The sequence below is a fragment of the Acinonyx jubatus genome, chromosome E3, assembly GCF_027475565.1.
Source record: "Acinonyx jubatus isolate Ajub_Pintada_27869175 chromosome E3, VMU_Ajub_asm_v1.0, whole genome shotgun sequence".
Classification (NCBI taxonomy): Eukaryota; Metazoa; Chordata; class Mammalia; order Carnivora; family Felidae; genus Acinonyx; species Acinonyx jubatus.
The window spans coordinates 38,957,838-38,977,443 of record NC_069398.1 but is presented as its reverse complement, the minus strand read 5'-3'; the positions used below and the strand labels follow the sequence as shown (position 1 = coordinate 38,977,443).

At 58.6% G+C, this 19,606-nt stretch overlaps 2 protein-coding genes and 2 non-coding genes across 7 annotated transcripts; all 4 read right to left on the bottom strand.

The window, feature by feature from the left end:
* Positions 1-600: 600 nt before the first annotated feature.
* LOC106978734 (caspase-14-like) lies at positions 601-11,926 on the bottom strand. 3 transcript variants are annotated; one of them, XR_008294641.1, is made up of 12 exons: positions 11,358-11,926; positions 10,581-10,721; positions 10,274-10,469; positions 10,074-10,162; positions 9,300-9,407; positions 8,996-9,163; positions 8,237-8,459; positions 7,791-7,907; positions 7,287-7,358; positions 6,690-6,793; positions 1,888-6,064; positions 601-1,235 (listed from the first exon to the last, which is right to left on the bottom strand). XR_008294641.1 is itself a non-coding variant. In XM_027043391.2 (11 exons), the coding sequence occupies exons 1-11, from the start codon at positions 10,878-10,880 to the stop codon at positions 5,951-5,953; spliced, it is 1,407 nt and encodes a 468-aa protein (XP_026899192.2). In that variant the 5' UTR covers positions 10,881-11,104; the 3' UTR covers positions 1,355-5,950. The 3 variants fall into 3 exon arrangements, 1 of the variants encoding a protein (XP_026899192.2); XR_008294640.1 differs by lacking the exon at positions 11,358-11,926 and adding an exon at positions 10,806-11,104; XM_027043391.2 differs by lacking the exons at positions 601-1,235; positions 11,358-11,926 and adding an exon at positions 10,806-11,104 and having other exon boundaries at positions 1,355-6,064.
* Positions 3,466-3,538, bottom strand: TRNAR-CCU (transfer RNA arginine (anticodon CCU)). The gene has a single exon. It is a non-coding gene; the product is annotated as a tRNA-Arg (tRNA).
* Positions 5,081-5,153, bottom strand: TRNAR-CCG (transfer RNA arginine (anticodon CCG)). The gene has a single exon. It is a non-coding gene; the product is annotated as a tRNA-Arg (tRNA).
* A 151-nt stretch (positions 11,927-12,077) lies between the features above and the next one.
* On the bottom strand, positions 12,078-18,152 carry ZNF213 (zinc finger protein 213). 2 transcript variants are annotated; one of them, XM_027043389.2, is made up of 6 exons: positions 17,840-18,152; positions 16,207-16,713; positions 15,357-15,480; positions 15,095-15,165; positions 14,758-14,881; positions 12,078-13,746 (listed from the first exon to the last, which is right to left on the bottom strand). In XM_027043389.2, the coding sequence occupies exons 2-6, from the start codon at positions 16,603-16,605 to the stop codon at positions 13,016-13,018; spliced, it is 1,449 nt and encodes a 482-aa protein (XP_026899190.1). In that variant the 5' UTR covers positions 16,606-16,713; positions 17,840-18,152; the 3' UTR covers positions 12,078-13,015. The 2 variants fall into 2 exon arrangements, with proteins under 2 accessions (XP_026899190.1, XP_026899191.1); XM_027043390.2 differs by lacking the exon at positions 17,840-18,152 and adding an exon at positions 17,602-17,825.
* Positions 18,153-19,606: the final 1,454 nt, after the last annotated feature.

Here is a 19,606-nt window from a genome sequence, read left to right as displayed (position 1 = left end):
GAGTAATGGGTTCATCCCTGAACACGTTCAGGAAGCAGGACGGAGCAGGTGTGCCGATTAGAACGCTGCTATCGCCGGCTTCCAACTCACCCTTCCAGACCCTACTTGGTGATCGCTTTAACAGCTGATCCCTGTTAGCTTTGGCCCACAGGAGGCATAGACTGAAAGGCCGGAGGAGGAGGGAGTCCCTACTTCCTGTTTTCTGTTCCCGCCACCACCACCCGTTCTATCCAGGCAGCAACGGTTCATCCCAGGAATAACAACTGAATCCAGTTTGACATTTCCCCACACTCACAAAATCAGCCTCCTCACGGCTCATTAGAGACTCCAGCACAAGCTGCCTGAGGTCCACGGGACCCTCCTCTGAACTCAGAGACACCCATCCCAGCTGAGAGGCATTCTCTCCAACATCTGCTTTTCAGCTCCTTAAGGCCCCCTCCAAGCTTCGATTTTTAATAATCCCAACCTCTTCCCTTGCCCCGCCCCCCAGCCCTATAGGTGGTAACTGCTTTCTGCCTTCTTTACTGCCCCATTAGCAACTCTTTATATCTAGTGAATTTCAATCAATGGTTCATTCATTCAATCATGGTTCATTAAAATAACAGATGGCTTTTCTTTTCTACCCAGGTTCGTTATCATTGACAAAAACCGTGTATACTGAAGGTGTTTGATGTGATAGTTTGATATATGTATACATTGTGAAATGATTACCGTAATCAACACAGGGTAATCGTGAATGAACACATGCATCATCTCACATGGTCACCGTGTGTGTGTATGTGTGTGTGTGTGTGGTCAGAACACTGAAGATCCACTCCCTTAGCAAATTTCAAGCATACGATACAATATTAACTATCATTGCCATGCTGTATGTGAGATCCCCTCACCCTATTCGTCTCACAATGGAAAGTTTGTGCCCTTTAACCAACCTGCCCTCTTTCTCCCCAACACCCACAGATGGGTTTTCTGACTGCTGCCTGGACCCTGATTTGGTAATGAATTTGGGCTCAAATGCCACTGAGCTCCTTGCCAACGGGAAAGGGGTTGCTGGTAATCCACGGCATGTGGTGGCATCGAGATCGAGCCGCACGCCACCTGGTCGGTCGTGATGGAGTGCTGACCAAAGCATCGCCCTGAAGGACCCTGCGGCTGCTGTCCTATACTGCCGTGGCAGTAAAGGTGATTATGAGAATAGTGGCGTGAAAGGGGTTCTTCTGGGGGCGCTGGTTGGCTCACTGAAAGAAAATGACAAAACCAGACCTTTCAACCTTGAGCCCAAATCGTCTCTTACAGCTGCAGGGCTGATATGGCTAAAGATCAAACACGTAGGTAAACGGTGCACGTTGTAGAATGACAATGGAAGTTGGGTTCCCAGCCTCGGGACATCTATTGTGTGAAAGAAATGGCGACGGTGATGCAGAAGTGGAGCCCAAGGCACGGAGACCTCTGGGGGGTCTCGAATGCCCCCAGCCACTTGGAGCTTCCTTGCCAGCAAAATCAGCCTGGAAATCTGCGGAGAGTAGCCTTCCTGCGCTTGAACTTGCTGTAATCATCTCAGCTGGAGCGGCGGTCTCGCAAGGGGAAGCCACGCCTCCGCCAAGCCCACGCCCACCACCCTTGTGAGCCGGGCCCCATAACCGCAGTCAGACCAGCACGCTGTGGGCGCTGAGGACAAGAGCTGACCCGGGAGGAAATCCCTTAGACACCAAAAGAATTGGCAGTGGTGTTCCTTTAGGCCAGCAGAAACCCAGGGGATCTGTGTGGGAATGAAGCTAAGGGTGTTGGAGCGAGCAGGATGAGATCCGATTTGGCTTTGTGGCTGGTGAATTTATTGACCTGGGGGTGGGGGGGCGGCACTTCCCAGAAAGCCTGTATTTAATACGTTACCCTGTGCGGCTGACTGTGGCTCTCTTAGGTTTCTTGGTTGGTTGGCTCAGCGTTGAACTCCGTGGTAGCATATGTTTAAGGAGACACGTGTGAGAACTTCATCAAGCAGAGAAAGGAAGCCAAAGACAGGGAGACGGCAGTGCTGGCGGGGATGTGTCACACACGACGGGCACAGCCGCCCCCTGCCCCCGAGCGCCCGGAGAACATTCCGCTCAGTGAGGCATTGAGAAATGTCAGCGAGGGAAGCAGGAAGCAGCAGCACCCTTGGATAGCTCTGTGGTCCCCATTCTCCTCAGGTCGCCCTCGATGATGGGAGACACGGCACTGAGATGAGGTCCTTGACTCCAGTGGCGACAACGGGGCCCCAGATGTTTGGGAAAGTGGAAGAAGCAAGGCCGAAGCTGGATGAACAGAAGAGTCTCGTTCGTGGTTTCTAAAGGCAAAAGAGAACTGTATTTTATATGTGTTTATAAAGCTCCAGTGGTCATCCTTTCTACGGGCACGTGGAATAGGAGGCTGATGTTACTCTGCTTCCTGTCCCGAAGCTTGGGAGATTCTTACTTCGGGATGAAGACAGAGATTGCATGGATTAAAAGGAGAGAAAACTTCATTTTTATCTTTTTTTAAATGTTTGCTTATTTTTGAGAAAGACAGAGCATGAGCAAGGGAGGGGCAGAGAGAGAGGGAGACACAGGATCCGAAGCAGGTTCCAGGCTCCGAGCTGTCACCACAGAGCCCAAGGCGGGGCTTGAACTCACGAACCGTGAGATCATGACCTGAGCCGACGTCCAACGCTTAACTGACTGAGCCACCCAGGGGCCCTGAGAGAGAAAGCTTTATTATGGTCTATTTCAAACATGCACTAAAGCAGAGAAATAGTATAATGTGTCCTGCCCCTCAGTTTAAGCCATTATCAATTCACAGATAGGCTTGTTTCGTCTACACCTCCATCCAACTCATTATTTTTCCCTAGCTTTACTGAGATATAATTGACAAATAACAAGAAATACATTGAAGGTGTACAATGTGATTGTGAAATATTTACCAATTATTTACCAATACATTTGTGAAATATTTACCACTGTGAAGTCAACACATCCATCAGTTCACATAGTTACTTTTTCTGTGTGCGTGGTGACAAGGCTCCAGATCTCCTCTCACAGCAACTTTCAGGTGTGCGGAACATATTACTAACCATAATCAGCACTCGGTCCGCTGTTTTAAAGCACAACAGTTGTCATATAATTTAATCTCTAAATGATTGGATCTGTTTATAAAAGAGAAGAACTCTTAAAAATATATGAAACCACAATAAAATTAATACACCTGGGAAAACGAGCAATTATTCCTTTATATTACGAGAAAAGGATGGTAGAATGGATGGTTATTTGAAAAATTTGAACGACGCAAGTATTCTTTTGTGAAAGCTGGAAACGCGCACCCCTTATTAGAAAATAGAGTTGCAGTGAATTGTCAGTAGCTTAGGTCTGCGTCTGGAAAAACTCCAGGAACTTGCTTCCTCCACTAGGGAATCGATTGGGTTTTTTCTTTGGCAGAGGTCTAAAATTTAACCCCTCGTACCCCGGGTGGGACTCGAACCCACAATCCCTGGCTTAGGAGGCCAATGCCTTATCCATTAGGCCACCGGGGCCGGTGGCAGACACCTCGTAATGGTCCTAGACCAGTCTCTCGGTCACCTCCCCGTGGTTCCCACAAATGACGCACAGCCTCCCCGCTCCGTCCCGGTCTCCATCCTGCCCCCTCAGCACCCGCATTCACCCGGTGTTCACCTGCTCCTGAGCGTCCTGGGACCCCGGAGGGACCGCGCACACGCAGATGGAACCTAAAGAACCGGGGCCACAGGTGTCAGCTCAGCTCTTTGGCCTACAGTGTGATCCTCGCTTAGGGTGCGAGAAGACTGGGCATCAAAGCCTGGGCGAGCCCTTTCCTTCTCCTTGCGGGAGAATCCGGGCTCGTTGGTAACTATCTATTAGCAAGAAGGAGCTGGCTACGCAAAACGTCGGGGACGAGAGGACGGGGTTGCCAGCCGGGAGAGTGGGAAAAGCGCCATCCCTGTCCTTGTCCTCCTCCCTACACTGGCCCGCAGACAAGAGGTGTTACCTGGGCTCAGGTCTCCGCGGTTTTAACAGAGCTCAGTGGCCTCCCTAGTGGCCCCATATCTGATCGGCTGGCTGTGCCCGTGAGGATGAGAACCCAGCATTAGCTTTCCCACCAGAGGATGGGTGTTCTTTCTCACCTCCAAAATGTTGGTCCTAAAGAAGCTTCAAACCACCGAAGCACCACAAACACGGTAACACCCCACATGACCCCAGGGTACCTGCGCGCACCTTCCGGAATGTGGGCTCCGGCTGCCACTGCCCCAGCGGTCACCCGGTGGGAGGAGGTCAAGTCACCTAGGTGAGCTGGCTTAGCCAGACTCCTTTGGCGAGAACACAGTTCCTCAAGTGGAGACATTTTTTTCCCCAGGTAAAATGATAACCCAACCCTGGGCATATTGTTTATATTTAAACGTTTAAATATACACCCACACTAGTCATTTAAGGGTACACTATCATTGCAAGAAATCCAAATAATCTATTAGATTTTTAAAACATTTTATTCTGTTAAAAATGTGTATATAACGCTATAGCCAATTTAGCCATTTTTAAGCGTACAATTCAATTCAGTGGCATCAGTTACATGCACAATATCATCCAACCGTCACCAGAATTTCCAAAACTTTTTTTTAATCACGATAATCTATTATAGTTTGGAACGCACTTGTCTCCTGAGCCCTTGGAACAATTCTCATGCCCCCCCCCCCGCGCCCCCCGCGCCCCCCGCGCCCCCCGCGCCCCCCGCGCCCCCCGCGCCCAAAGGTCCAACCTCTCATGTGCTACAGCTCTGGTCCTCAGGACTGTATTCGTGCAGCCAGTCCCTCGTGGGCCCCGGGACTCGCGGCCGGTGGCTTCAGGTTCCGGCCACCGGTGGGCCTCGCAGCTCCTCGGGGGCGCGGGCGTGCGGACCAGGCGCTGGCTCCTGAGCTCCGCCCTTGCAGGCGCGCGGCGGCTGCCAAGGTGCCGGAGGGCGGGGCAGCGGGCGGGGCACGGCCCAGGCGACCTAGGGTTTCGCGGAGGGCGCAGTCCCGACCGAGGGAAAAGGCAAAGCGGAGGGAGAAAAACAAGCTGCGCAGCGACCACGAAGGGACTCGAACCCTCAATCTTCTGATCCGGAATCAGACGCCTTATCCATTAGGCCACGCGGCCCCGCCGGTGGCGCTCCCACCGCGTTTCTCATAAAGCTGATTCAGGCGCCTGCGTGTTGTACTGCAATACGCATGCTCCTACTGGCAAGGAGCTCCGCCCCCTCGGGCTTTATGTGGGCGGAGCCGGGGCCCGGCGCCTAGAGGAGCCCAGGCGGCTCCGCGAGAACCGCCCTCCCTGACTTGTGCTTACGAGTTCGAGCCCCGGTGAGGCCGCGCAGGCCCTTCCTGCCCTAAGAGGCGCCTTTGGAACTCTTCCCCCACGTGGCCCCGGAGCGCGTTGACTCGGGAGCTGCCCAGCGCTCCCCAGGCCCTGTTTCCCCTCATTCACAGTACCGATCCACCTGCAAGGCTCGGTCCAGAGTGTCATGGCTCCAGACTAGACTGTGACCGCGTCTCCTGCATTTCCGCGGCCCGGCGCGGGGCGCCGCCGGGATGCGGGAGCTGAGACCGCGACGTGGGCCCCGGCTGCCCCTGCTCGGAACATCCAGCCCAGCCTGGCCCGTGCTGGGCTCCTCAGCCCCTCCGCCCGCAGGAAGGAGGGCCCAGCCTGGCTCCCGGGAGCACAGATGCACCCTTACTGGGTGCCGAGCACCCTGCCTGCAGTCTCCCGCTGCCCCGCCTCCCTGCGAGCGGACGCATTCTCGGTCATGCACAGACGCTTCTAGCACGCCGGCCGAGCCCCGCGCCCGGGCTGTCTCCCCCACTGACAGATGAGGAACGGGGGGGCCGCGGGTGGAGTCGGCGGCGGCGCCGGGCTGTGGCTCCCACCGGCCGCACCCCCAGGGCAGCGGCGCGCGGTCAGGCCTGCAGGCAGAGCCGGCGCCTCAGCGAGCTGCGGATCTCCAGGCAGGCCTTGCGGCGCTCCGGGCAGTCGGGACCCAGCACCTCCAGCTGACACACCCGCCGGTTGACCTGCGAGGCCCACGCCAGTCAGACCCAGCCACTCTCCACTTGGCCTCAATCTGAGGGGCTTCAGGGGCGCCCGGGGGGGTTCAGCCGGTTGAGCGTCTGACTCTGGTTTCCCCTCTGGTCATGATCTCGCGGGTCCTGGGATGGACCCTGCGTGGGGCTCTGCGCTCACAGCTCGGACCCTGCTTGGGATTCTCTCTCCCTCTCTCTCTGCCCCTCCCCCGCTCGCTACTCTCTCTCTCAAAATAAATACATAAACATGAACATTTTTTTTTTAACCTGAGGGGCTTCAGTTCCCTGCAGGTAGTGAAATTATTCAAACAAGCCAATCAGCTCCTCCTGCAGGAAGCAGGGGGCACCCCCCCCCCCCATAAAGCCTGCGGCCCACAGCCCCTGCAGGTTCACTCTGCGCTTGACTGCAACTCCCAGGGGCCCCGCGTGACAGGCGGATTCTCTCCCCCGTCCTCTCCGCGGCGGAAAGGGAGTGTATGTGGCTAATAACTGCCGTCCATCTCGCCCGGCCAGCGCCCAGCACCGAGGGGCGAGTGTGGCTCACGGACAGTTAAGAGATGGCGAGAAGGATGAACCCAGCCCCCCTCCCCAGGGCTCTGCCTCTCCCCCGACACACCTCAGTCAGCAGCTCCAGAACTTCTCTCCCAGGGTCAGCTCTGAAGACCTCCACCAGCGTCTGGATAAAGTCTGAGCCTGTCTCATCCCGATAGGCTACACAGCCTAGGCCAGAAGACCAGGGTCAGAGTGTCAGACTCGGGACAGGACCGCAGCCTTCCAATCCCCAGGGGCTCTTTGTTGGGGGAAAAGGCAGGGAGTGGCAAAGAGACAGGACCCCAGGGGTCTGGCAAGGGGATGGTGCAAAGAGCAGGAATTTCTTGCTTCTGGAACAACTTGTCGCTTGATATTTGTGGACCGAATACACAATTGCATTGAACGTGGAACACATATTCACTGTGAACCTACCACCTTCTGGGCACCGGGCAGAGCCCTCACGGAACCTGCAACCCTCCATACAGTCAGCTCTCAATATATGCTCACCATCATTACTGTTATTATAAATAATAGACATGGGAGGAAGATGGCCTAACTGAAAAGGGGCTAGTGCCCCTGTGCCCCAACTGCCACGCCCTGGCTGTCCCTCAAGCCACTCCAGATGTCCAGCCAGGATGCAGGGCCCCGTGTAACAGGGCTTCTTGATGACCCGTCCCCTTACCCTCGGCAGCTGCATAGACCGTCAGGATGTCTGCTTGGTCAGAGCTCCCTGCAGTGGGGAAGGGAGAGCTGCCTGCAAGAAAGACCAGCATTTACCCAGCACCCTGGGACTCTACCAGCCCCGGGGCTGCCCCCTCAGTCTGGCTCAAGGACACCCAGGGCAGTGGAATGAACACAGGGCGGAAAAGGCAAATCAGAACTGCAGTCTAAAAACAACCAAACAAAACCTCAAAGCTCAGCCCCATCACGTATCGGCTCTGTGACCTTAGAAGAGCTATTTCACCTTCCTGACTCCAAGGTTGTTTCGAGGCTCAAGTAGGGGAAGAAGCCCTCGATTTTCAAAGGCCCTTGCAGTTTAGGAAGGTTTTCCTTCCCAACCTCTTGGCAAAGCCAAGAGGATGCTGGGGGCAGCAGGCCCCCAGCTCAGAGCCCTGGAAATGCAGGCCAGAGAGGCCACCCAGTAGCCCCTGGCCAAGCCCAGCCTCCAGAAGGAAGGCACGCCCACCTTGGGCATCAGCATAGATCTGGAGGACATCGGCATGCGAGGGGGTGGTGGGTGATGCCCGCAGCCAGCGCCGGAACCAAGGGAGACCTGCGGGCCCCACACCGGCGTCCCTATGCCCTGGAAGAGGAGGGGACACACAGGCCCTTTCACTGAGCAGACACCTGGGGGGGGGGTCTCCAGGGGCCCATAGCCCACCCCCCAGAACTCCAGGGCAGCCCCATGAGACTAGAAAATCCAGAGCAGTGAACCACGAGAGCTGAGGGTGAAGTGCTCAAGTTGGTGGACTTGACTTCTAGGAGAGGCCCGGAGAGACCCGGAGATGGGACAGGTAAAGCACCAGCGCTCAGGCTTCCTGAAGAAGGTGGACAGCAAGTCCTGGGTCGCCGAGGGCTGGGTCTGGGAAGCTAGGACGGGAGGAGGCAGGTGGGGGGTAGGACCCCACTCACCCCCACGGCAAGCCTGAAGCAGAAAGATCTTGGGGCAGCCGCACAGGGCCCTGCAGCGGCTCAGCTCCTGCACCAGGGCCTCTGGCCGTACCTCCCGCCCGTCAGCCCCCAGCAGCTGTCCCTGTGGCCCCCCGTGGGCCATCAGGGCCACAAGGGCACAGCTCACTGGGGCCCTGTGGGCGTCTAGGCACTCCCGGAACTGGGCCAGCTCCTCCTGGAAAGCCTGGGGTGGGGACGAGATTGAGGCCTGGGCCAGGGCCATTGCCTCCCCAATACCTGGTGGCCCTCCGGGGAGGCTTGTCCAGCCCCCGCCCACCCTACTTACCACCTCCTGCCCACCTCAGGCCACAACAGAAGTTCTCTTTCTAACCCCCCACTGCAACACAAGGCATGGCCCAACTGGAGGTGACGTGTGGCTCTAGCCTCTTACAGCTGGGCCTTTGGCCCCAACGGGGAAGCTGCTCCAGAAAGTTAAGACGCATGAGGGGCAATGAGCTGATGGGTGTCGGGGAAGGAACCCGAGACCCTCCCAGGAAAAGCTTGAGGGTGCAGCTGCGGCCTGGAGCAGAGGAGTAGAGGGTCAGCCAGTGTGGGAGGCTGCAGGAGCCCTGGAGACTGGGCGCCCAGAGGCAGGGGAGTGAGCTCGCCACACACGCAGCAGGAAGGACTGAAGGCAGACAAGGGGCAGGGGCCAGGGAGAGAGTCGCTGGAGTCCTGGGGTTGGGGGCGCCCTTCCTTTAGGGCACCACCAGACCTCACCTGGGCCGTGGGGTCTGTCCTTAGCGTGGTCTTGAAGCTCAGGGCCTGGCACAGGGTCCCCAGCGCCTCCACATCGTGCTGGGCCCCAGGCCGGCCGTGGATCACGGACAGGAGGAGGGCGGCCCTGGTCCCAGACAGGTCATACCGAACAGTGGGGCTGGGTTCTGGCTACGGACAAGCACAGGAGCGTTCGGCGTGGTCTGCGAGCTTCCCAGCTCCTCACCTCCCCCACCTCAGGTCTCCCGGACCCTCTCTCCCACTCGTGACTGCTGCCACGTGGTTCACCCCACGCCGTCCCCCTCACCTCGGGCCCCCAGGGCTCCACGTCGCCCAGGCACAGTGCGCCCCGCAAGGAGCTCCGAAGGACTGGACAGTAGGTGGCCTCGGACTCTTCAGCTGTCCTGCAGAAGACCTGGGGGCGGGGGTGAGGCCAGAGAACGCCTCAGGGGGCTGCTCCACAGGGGCACGGTTCCGGGAGGGAACAGGACGCTGGCTTCAGGGAACAGCTTGGCCGGCTCGCGGCTCCTGCAGTCTCTTTGGGGTCCCCTACCAGAATTAAGGGAGGAAAAGACAGACAAAAGAAGGGGAGGGCACAAAGGGGAGGTCCTAGTTGAGGTTCAACATCAGGGGCGTCCTCAAGTGGAGAGCGGCCGTGCCATCCACGGCACCACTCCCGGCCCAGAGATGGGTGCTCCCTAGAGCAGGTTGGAGCCTGTCTAGGAAGGCTCACGGTGGGGGGTACCACGTGGGGAGGGTGCCAGGCAGGGGGAAGCTGTGGGGCAGAGCCAGGGGCCACCCCTCACCTCCAAGGTCACCCAGCGGCTACCCAACTGCCCAGGGAGACCTTTGGGCCTTGAGCCCAGACCAGACCTGGATCATTCGAACTCTGGCCTCCAGGGACCCCCAGTCTGACAGGACAGTTGCTGTGCGAGTGTGAACAGGGGTGGGCAGAACTGCAAGCCAACTGATCTGTCTAACAGGCTCAGGACAGTACAGCAGAGCCAGGGGAAGTGACTGGCATAGCCCCCCTCCCAGGGACTCCCCCTCCCCCCGACCTGGGCCCCCCCCCCACCCCGACCTCTGTCAGCAGCTGCAGCAGAGACCAGTGAGGAAAGCGGCCACACAGCTCACTCAAGCCAGTGAGGAAGGCTCCGGGCTCGGGGGCAGCTGGGTAGAGAAACAGCACGTTGGCCTGAAAGGTGGGTCTCGGCCCCCCTGCCCTCCCCCACCTCTGCTTTGCGCTGTCCCGCAGCCAGGGTCCCTGCCCAGCCCACTCACCCCCAGGAGCACTTGAGAGCAGAAGGAAAACTTTGGGGCGGCCCCAGAGGGCCCCACAGCGGCTCAGCTCCCGGACCAGCTGCTGGGGCTGCTTCAGCTGCCCACTGGGGGCCACCAAGGCCACTAAGGCACAGCCCACAGGGCCCCCGAGGGCATCCAGCTGCTCCCGGAAAGCGGCCAGCTCCCCAAGGAAGCCCTAGGGCAAGAGCAAAGGCCGGGCCTGAGTCCAGGGAGGCTCAGCAGCAGGGGTGGTGGTGGTGTTGGGGGGGGGGGGGTGCGTGGAGACGGGAGGCAGGTGAGGACTCACCTGGACAGAGGCCTCCCTCCTCTGGCAGCTCTCAAAGCCCAGGGTCCGGAACACGCCCTCCAGGACAGCGACTATAGAGGCTGACACCTCAGGGCTGCTGAGGGTCAGGGCCACCCTTGGGCCCCACATGCTGTACTTCCCCTGGGGAGGCAAGGCCAGAGTTGCACCGGGGTGGGGCTCTGCTGAGAGCCGGGAACAGGCTAGGCCAGGCAGCGCCCCGCCTACCTTTCTTCCCAGGCTCTCTCGAGCATCTGCGATCTGTGAGGCCACCTGCAGGGTCCCAGCCACCAGGAAAGCCATGGGGGCCGGGTGGGTGCTTCCTCTGAGCACAGAGCTTACCCCCTGACCCCCATGCCAACGCCCTGGCTCCCAATCCTTGCCCTGCCCCCTCCAGCCCTGTCCTATCAGCTGTTTATGAGCTGAGCCGGACTCTGCCCCTTTCCCTGGAACCCTGGGTCTCGGGCTCCACCGCCCCAGGGCCTGCTCTGTCCCCTGGCCCCAGCGGGCTCCTCTCTGGCTGGCATTGGCACACCCTCACCTGAGCCGGGAGCATATGCCCAATCCTATTCTTAGCTCCTGGCCCACCTCCTATCTGATCTCGTTACACGGGAGTGTCTCCCTTCGGAGCCAGCCACCAGCACCAAAAACGTCCATGCCCGGCTTCCGCCAGCCCCCACTCTCTCGTGCACAGCACCCACCCACGTGCACACTGCAGCCTTGAGCACAGGGGTGGGAGGAGGGGTGAAGGGCGCCGTCCCACAGGGAGAAAACTCTGACCGGAATCCTGTGTCCACCGTGAGACTCCAGTCGCTTCATCTGGGAAAAGGGGTCCATCGCAGTGACCTCAGGAGGAAGCAAGTGTTACATGGGCGGCTGGCTGAGGAAGTGCTCTCGGGCCAGAGGGGCTGGCACACAGAGTAAGGGACAGAACATTCTGTCTCCGCCCGCCCCCACCCCCTTTCGGGAGGGCTCTGCTGGGGTAGGATGACCTCTGACTGTGCACCCCCCACTTCTGTGTGGGCTCCAGGCTAGGGAGGGGAAGGGTCAGATGGGAAGGGCTGGGTGGGGAACAGGCAGGGCCCATTCTGACCCAGCAGGCCCCTCCCACGAAGGGATCTGAGCACTGAGACGGCTTGAGTCCTGCTTCCCCACACACCCCACGCCTAAGCCCCTTTCTTCATTTCACCCGTGAGGCCTGGCGAAGACCCACTCAGCTCCCCCACTGTCCTGCTGGGGTAGTGGGGGTGCAGGTGCCCCCAGTTATCCCATCCTCATCTGTCCCCAGTCCAGGGCAGGCGCTGCCTGATGAGGGATGAGAGTCCGGACACTCGTGGCTGTAATTTGGGACCCAGCCATCCCGGAAGCCAAGAATGTGGCTCCACCTGGTGACCACCCAGTACCAGTACCACCAGGACAACCGAGCCAGGAGGCCCAGAAGTAGGAGTTCCAGGTCCCCCCCACCCCTAGCAACCACATAAACAACAGAACAGTCTGGAGGAAGTTTCCACATTTATTCAAAGTCCTCTGCTGCCCTTTTGAGAACAGCAGGGCCCAGCTCCTTTAGAGAGCCTGTGGTCTGTCCCTGGGAATGCCAATCCGCAGACAATGCAGGTGGCGCTGTGGAATGCAGTGCTTAAGGAGTCAGCAACAAGTGCTGACAGAGTGCTAGTGTTAAGTATTACAAAGCCCACACCTCTGGAGAGGGGAGCAGCGGGGAGCAGCCAGCCTCCACAGGCCCCGTCCTTGTCTATACTGTCAGCCTCCTGTCCCTGAAGCCACCACCACCCTCACTAGATTGGCAGGGGGTGGCCCTCAGGGACTCACTGGGGGCACGTCAGCCAAGTGCAGAGGCGGGCAGTTCCCCACCTCCGGACAGGCAGTGCTCAGGGCCTGGCCGCGGGAGGGGGTGTAGGGCCAAAAGCCCCTGCGGCCACGCCGGGGACCCAGATCCTCACAGGTCTGGGCTGTCCCTCCCAGAGCCTGGCAGCACCCTGTGGGTCAAGGCTTGTCCTCTGCACCCACCGGAAGGCACAGCTTGGCAGGGCAGAGGGCCAGGCCCAGGGCCCCAGCAGGGTGCAGGGAACATGAGCCACAGGGCAAGCAAGGCTGGGGGGCGGGGACCCGGAGCCCTGCTGACGATGTCCTCACACGTCCCTGACACCCTGGCCTTTCGCCCCCGCCCCCCACCAGGCCAGGGGCCGTGAAGGTGCTGGGGCTTCAGGAAGCCAGAGGGGCAAGAGAAACCCCAGGGGCAAGACAGGGAATGGCCAGGAGGTGACAGACAGGGGATTTCCATTCCCCGGGAGCGTCGGCCGGGCCCAGGGGCCGAGCAGGGGCGCAGGGATGGTGGCCGCCCACGCCCACGGGTGGAGAAGCCCGGAGTGGGGGGAGACGGCGCCCCGTCCCCGGCTGGGCCACGCAGCCCCCGCCAGCCCTCAGCCCACGGGCTGGGCCATCTTGGCGTGCAGGCTCTGGTGGGCGATGAGGTGGGCGCGCTGCTTGAAGCTCTTGTCGCACTCGCCGCAGCCGAAGGGCCGCTCGCCCGTGTGCACGCGCCGGTGGTCCAGCAGGTAGGAGCGCAGCGAGAAGCTCTTGCCGCAGTCACTGCAGCCGAAGGGCTTCTCGCCGGTGTGGATGCGCTGGTGGTCGGCCAGGTAGGCGCTGCGGCTGAAGCTCTTGCCGCACTGGGCGCACGAGAAGGGCTTCTGGCCCGTGTGCACGCCCTGGTGGCGCGCCAGGTCCGAGGAGCTGCGGAAGCTCTTCTCGCACTCCCGGCACTTGTGCGGCTTCTCGCCCGTGTGCGTGCGCTGGTGGCGCGCCAGGTCCGAGCCCCAGCGGAAGCGCTTGCCGCACTGGCCGCAGCTGTGCGGCTTCTCGGCCGCCAGGTCCCGGAACTGCCGCCGGCGCGTGGGCGGCCGCCCCCTCCGCGCCCCCGCGGCCCGCCCCCGGGGAGCCCCCGGCCGGGCCTCGCCCCGCCACGTCTCGGCCTCCTCGGGGCTCCAGGACACAGTCACGTCGCCGCCACGGCCCCCGCCACCGCCGGCCTGGCCCTGGAGCGCCGCGGCGGCCTCCTCCAGCCGGGACTGCTTGCTTTGGCTCTCGGGCCCCAAGCCTGCAAGCCGAGAGGGGGCGGCCTCTTCGGTTCCACTGGGTTCTGGGACCAGAGCTGGGGCGAGGCAGAAACGGGAGTCAGAATCAGAAAGCCCGGGGCTACAGAGACCCAAGCCTCAGTTTCCTCGTCCATAAAATAGGGGCCTGATAAAATGCCCGCAGAGAAACACTTCGGAGGCAGAGGCAAGGAAGGAGGCCGGCTGGGCTGATCTGCCTGCAGAGACACTTCCTGATCACACCCCTGACTTTTCCACCCCCGTGTCCGCACTGGGGCCCGGTGTCCCACGGTCTGAACCCTGGCTTTGCAAACTCTAGAAATGAATCGATTTAGGTAGTTTGCAAATTATCCAAGCTCTCAGGGCTTCTTACCAGAAACTGAGGAACCACACGGGTTCGGCCTATGTGGCCGCTCTCACCCCACCAGCTTTTGTCCCTTGACTCAAGAACAGAGTTCAATAGGGAGTGATCCTCGTCTTCCCATGGGGTCATGGGGATTAAATGAGATGATCCCCAGACAGTGCTCAGACAGCCTCTAGCTTGGAGAGGGGCCCCAGGAGGGTGGCCCCTGAAGGGCGGGGCCCAGGTGTTGGCACACGTCCAGCAGCTGCTTTCACTGTCAGCACCTCTTCGTGGGGCAGGCGAGGGGACCTCACAACTACTTCAGAGTCCCTTGGCCTCTCTGAGTCTCAGATCCCTTGTGTGGGAGCCGGGACAACACTTCTACGCACCAGGCTGTGAGAATCACAGGAAAATGCCCGTATGAGAGCTCAGCACAGTGTGGGCACGTTGCAAGCACCCCTCACATGGTAACACACCCTCACAGGCAAACAAAAACGAACATTAACACAAATAAGAAATCACCCAGTGCTCTTGGAAAGACCCAGGAAAAGCCCACTTTCGAGCCAGCTCGAAGACTGGTGTGGGAAAACTGAGGATTCCAGCGGGACATTCAGGAGTGTGTGGCCTGCTTGGGCCAACCATCCAGCGCTGGCCCCCTAGGAAGGGTGCTGCCTCCAGTTCAGAAGAGCCAAGGACCCCAGGGATCCTGGCTGCACCCGCTGCTTACCCAGGGCAACATTCCGGGAGTTTTCCCGCTTTATGTCCCAGAAGAGATCCCTCTGAGCAGGGTCCAAGGACCCCCATTCTTCCCGGGAGAAATAGAAGGGAACGTCTCCAAACGTCACAGGTCCCTGGAGTGAGGTGAGAAAACCTGGCTCGGCACTGCCGCTCAGGGCTCCCCAGGCAAGCCATGGGTGGGGACAAGATGGGGGCTGGGATGGGGAACAGGACAGGTCCAGACAGGACCAAGATGGAAGAAGAGGTCTTGATGAGAAGACGAGGCTCCTTTTAGGGACGTGACAGCACAGAGGGCCTCAGAGGGGACACAGGGACTAGTAACTCACGTGGACATCAAAGGCAAAGCTGGTGCCGGTGTTCTCTCCGCTACTCCCCTCTTTAAGAGCAGGCAGCTGGGCTGAAGAAAAGAAGAGACCCTCAGAGAGGCCAGCCCAGGCCAGGGGCCAGATCTCGCACACGTACACACACACACAAGCACCCTTTCCTAGGCTCCTTAGAACAGAAATAACCTTCCCGCTACCCTCAAGGCAACAAGCGGGAAGGAGCCAGGCCCCTGCCCAGCCACCTGTGGCCCACAAGCTTACTCACCGCCATGGCTGTGCTGCTCCCAGAGTACAGGTGGCCAGCTTCGTGCCCCCACTTTCACGGGAAGCCCCTTGGCCGAGGGTCCCTGGACTGTGGCCTCGGGTTCCACCTCCTCTGAGGGCACTTCCTGTGCAGGAACCACAACATGCTCATCAGCACCGAGATCAGACGGGGGAGACAGAGCTTAATCCCTGGGAAGGAGACACAGGACACGTCCCTCAGGAGGAAGGGGCGTGGGGAAGGAGATCAATATGGGTCCCGGGAAAATCCAGAGGAGAATGTTCTGTGTGCCCGAGGGCACTCCCCGATCAAGCATGAGGCAAGAACGGCCCCCAAAAGCCAAAATCACAGAGCCACTTACTAAGGGGATGTGGGGGCAGATCTCCAGGCCAAGGGCGAGCCCCACACCCCAGCCACTCATTAGCACCTCCCCAAGGGTCAAAATCGAACACTCCCCAGACAGCAGGGTTCACACGGACAGCTAGCTTCTCACACCCACTCTGGTGCTGTCATGACACATATCACTGTACCCCCAGGGCCCGGCGGACAGCGGAACACGGATGAACATTTGCAGAGCCTGTGTGGAGCTAACATCTGCCTTCCTGGAACGCGCCCACTTTGATCCTGCCGCCGCCCTCCAAAGCCACCAAAACTAAACGACTCATTTGGACAGTGTCTTTCAGAACCGCAACACCTGTTATGATGTACTCCTGCAGATGCTCCCTCTGGCCCCGCATCCCTACCACCCCTGGAGGACTCGTTTCCAGGGAGGACTTCCTCTAAGAGAGGAGACGGCCACCTCCCTTCAGCCAGGAGCCATCCAGGGGCCCCGGGTGTGGGAGGGGCCCCTCACCTGTGGCCACGCTTTCGCCGGCTGCTTCTGCAGGACCTCCACCAAGGCGACGGCCTCCTCCCCACTGCCGGGACACCGCTCGCGCACCCAGTCCTGGATGCCTCCGGGCAGCACGCTCAGGAACTGCTCCAGCACCAGCAGCTCCAGGATCTGCTCCTTGGTGTGCAGCTCAGGCCGCAGCCAGCGGCAGCACAGCTCCCAGAGCTGGCTGAAGGCCTCGTGGGGCCCGCCCACGTCCCTGTAGCAAAAATGCCGAAAGCGCTGGCGGCAGGCCTCAGAATCCCTGCTGTCTTCTTGCGGGGCGGAGTCCTGCTCCCACGAGGAATCTTCTACCTTTACGATCAGCAGCCCTTCTCCCTCCCCAGGAGCCTCATCCTGAGGCTCTGGGGGTGCTGCCATTCCCCTGGCCTAAGGACTGGTTGGCCTCAATCTGGGCCTGCGAGCCTGCCCCTCAGTCTCCCAGAGGAATCTCCTGTGGCAGCCGGGTGGGCATCTGGACGAGGACTCCTGGGGAAAGAGCAAAAAGGAGGAGGGAGGCAGTTCATGAGCAAACACCAGCCTGCTCCTGGCCTTTCCTGGCCTTGAAATCTTTTTTCGGCTGTCTTTGATCTCCTTGCTCCTGTGACTCTCTTTTTTCTGCCCAAACAGGTCCATAGCTCCTTATCCTCAGCTCTGAAATCCCAAGCTCCCAGGCTTTTACTCCCTGGCCTACTGATATGAGCGTATTTATAGTCTCCATTTATCTCACTAAATGGAAATGTTCATATGTTTTACAGCAAAAACATTTTTGTATGGATTCAGTTTGTAAATATTCATCAAGCTGTACGAACCACGTGTATTTCTGTAGGTGTCCTACACCGTGAGAAAAAATGTAATTAATACTTTTGATTATTATCTATTGCTGCAAATTTTGTTGGTGGGGTCACTTGATATACCATGTGTACTGTATTATCGTTCTCAAATTTGAAAACTTCCGAATTCCAAAACACATCCCGGACTTTGGGTGCCAGCAAAGAGCTCACAGAGACACCTGTCTAAGCCATTTATCCGCAGGTACGTATGAATGAATGACACAAATTTATCCCTTACATCACTACTCTTACAATACTCCTGAAAAGTATGGATTTTGAAAATTTCCTTAATTGCTCTCCTAACAAGAAAATGTGACACAGACCATCGAAATAAAGGGGGGAGGGAGATTTAAACAATACAGAAACACATAAAAGAGAAACTCCCGTAATTCAGTTGCACCCTCCCATCAACAGCATAACATATGACCTCCCAGACTTTCCCCTGTCCATCTACTGAAAAGGTATCTATAGAAACGGGGAAAACCAAGTGTGTGTGTGTGGGGGGGGGGGGGTGTTTACATAAACGAGGTCTTACTGCACATACTATTTTGCAACTTGCTTTTCCACCTAACAATGCTTCTTCGTTAGCCGCTCTGCGAGATTCCACGGTACGAATGCGCTCCAGTAAGAGATTCACGTCGTTTCCAGTCCTCTACTACACACTAAGCACTTTATTTACTTTGTTCTTACACTCCTCGCAACGCCCCTGAAAGGTACGCGCTCCATCCTCATCCTCCAGTGACCATGGAGAAGGCTGCGCTCGGAGAGGGCCAGGGACTCACCAGGGTCGCTCGCAGGACGCGGCGGGCGAGAAGGCGGACCTGGTCGGAGCCCTGCGCTCCGACCCCGGCGGCCTCGCCTGCGCGCAGCTGAGAGGGAGCGGGCGGGTAGTGGACACAGGCGCGTCCCCACCCCCGGCACTTCCCAGAGGCATGCGCCCCCTTCGGCCTCCGTCTCGGGACGCCGACCCCGGCCGCCCGGAGCCCCGACGTCGATCTCGGAGCTCGGAGGCCCGCGTCGCGGGTCCCGCCCCCGGGCTACACACCGCCCACAACCGCCCAGGGTTCCTAGTTCCGCCGCCAGGTCCCTGAGCCGGAAGTTCGCGCGGGGCTCGCCGGGAAACAACAAGGCGCATGCGCCGCAACAAGCCCTCGAACTACACGCCCCAGGAGGCCGTTCGCCCAATTGAGTCCGCCTTCTCCCCGATGGATAGCCAATGAACGGGGAGAATTTCCAAAGTTGGCCAATCAGGAGGCGGTGGCGCCCTGCGCCTCACCACCAATGCCCCCATACTCAGGTCTGTTTTAGTTTCGTGCTTTCAGATTTCTCTGAAAATCTAAAAGGCCACTTAAGGGCGAGAAGGGAAAGACAAGCCCGGTCTGGTGGGCCGAGCCGGCCTCTGGCCCAACCACGAGTAGAGCTCCTGATCCGCCGGAAGGGATCCCCTGAGGACGAACTCTTCCTTCCGCCCTCCTTGAGTCAGACGAGGGCGGAAGGCTGAAGGCCCGCGCGCGACCCAGGAACTGGAGCTCGGCCCCGGGAGACTCATTTCCAGCCCCTTGGGTCCCGCCCTCGCCTCAGTCTTTACCGCCCCTAGAGAGGCGTGGAGCTTCCTGGGAAATGCAGTCCAGTGAGGGACGCGGAGCCTCCTGCGGCGACTCTCTCCGCCCCCCGTCCTCTCCCCCCCCCCCCCCCCCCCCCCCGAGCTTCAGCCTGGGTTGTGCAGCGGGACGCGGCAGGCTGGGACGCTGACCCCGGGGAGCCCCGCCTCGCTTTCCCACCGGCAGCTTCGTCTGCGGGGCAGCGGGGTCCTCGGGGAGGGGAGCGCTGGGTTCTTTCCATGTATTTGTACCTGCTCCTACACTCTACTTCTCTACCTGGAGATCTGAGGCTCCAGATCTTTTCCTGAAACATAAAGAGCTCTCTTGTTTTGATTTGTTTTGATTATGCAAGTGTTACATGCTTAGTGTAGAAAAGAAAATAAAGTATGAAAAATTATAAAGTCATTTATATCCACAAGGCTAGCTCCCTCAATCTGCTCAAATGTCACTCCCTCCAAGTGGCTTCCTCTAATCCTATGTAAACAGCACCCCACCATGCTTCTGCCCTGCCTTGTTTTTCTTTTATCGCTGCCTAACAGACTTGTGTAATATTTGTCTCCCAGTACTCGAGTATAAGCTCCGTGAGGTCAGAGTTTTCACTGCCCTACTCCCAGCACCTGGATTTGTGTCTGGCACAATATTTGTTGAATAACTGAGGGCAAAAATAATGGAAGGTGAAAAAATATTCCCAATAAGGCCATTCAGAAGTGAGTATCATTAATATTTTAGCCTGTTCTTATACATCTATGGATATCTGTACTGTAGATCTGGAATCCTTCTATGTAAGTATTGTAAGTATTATAGGTTGACTCAAAAGTCCATCAAGGATATCTTTGCAGGTCACCCTATGTAAATAAAATGCATCTCTTTTGCAGACTGCATAGTATTCCATAGCATGCAAGTTCCATATTTTATTTTAAATCGCTTCCTCTTGGACAATTAGAATTT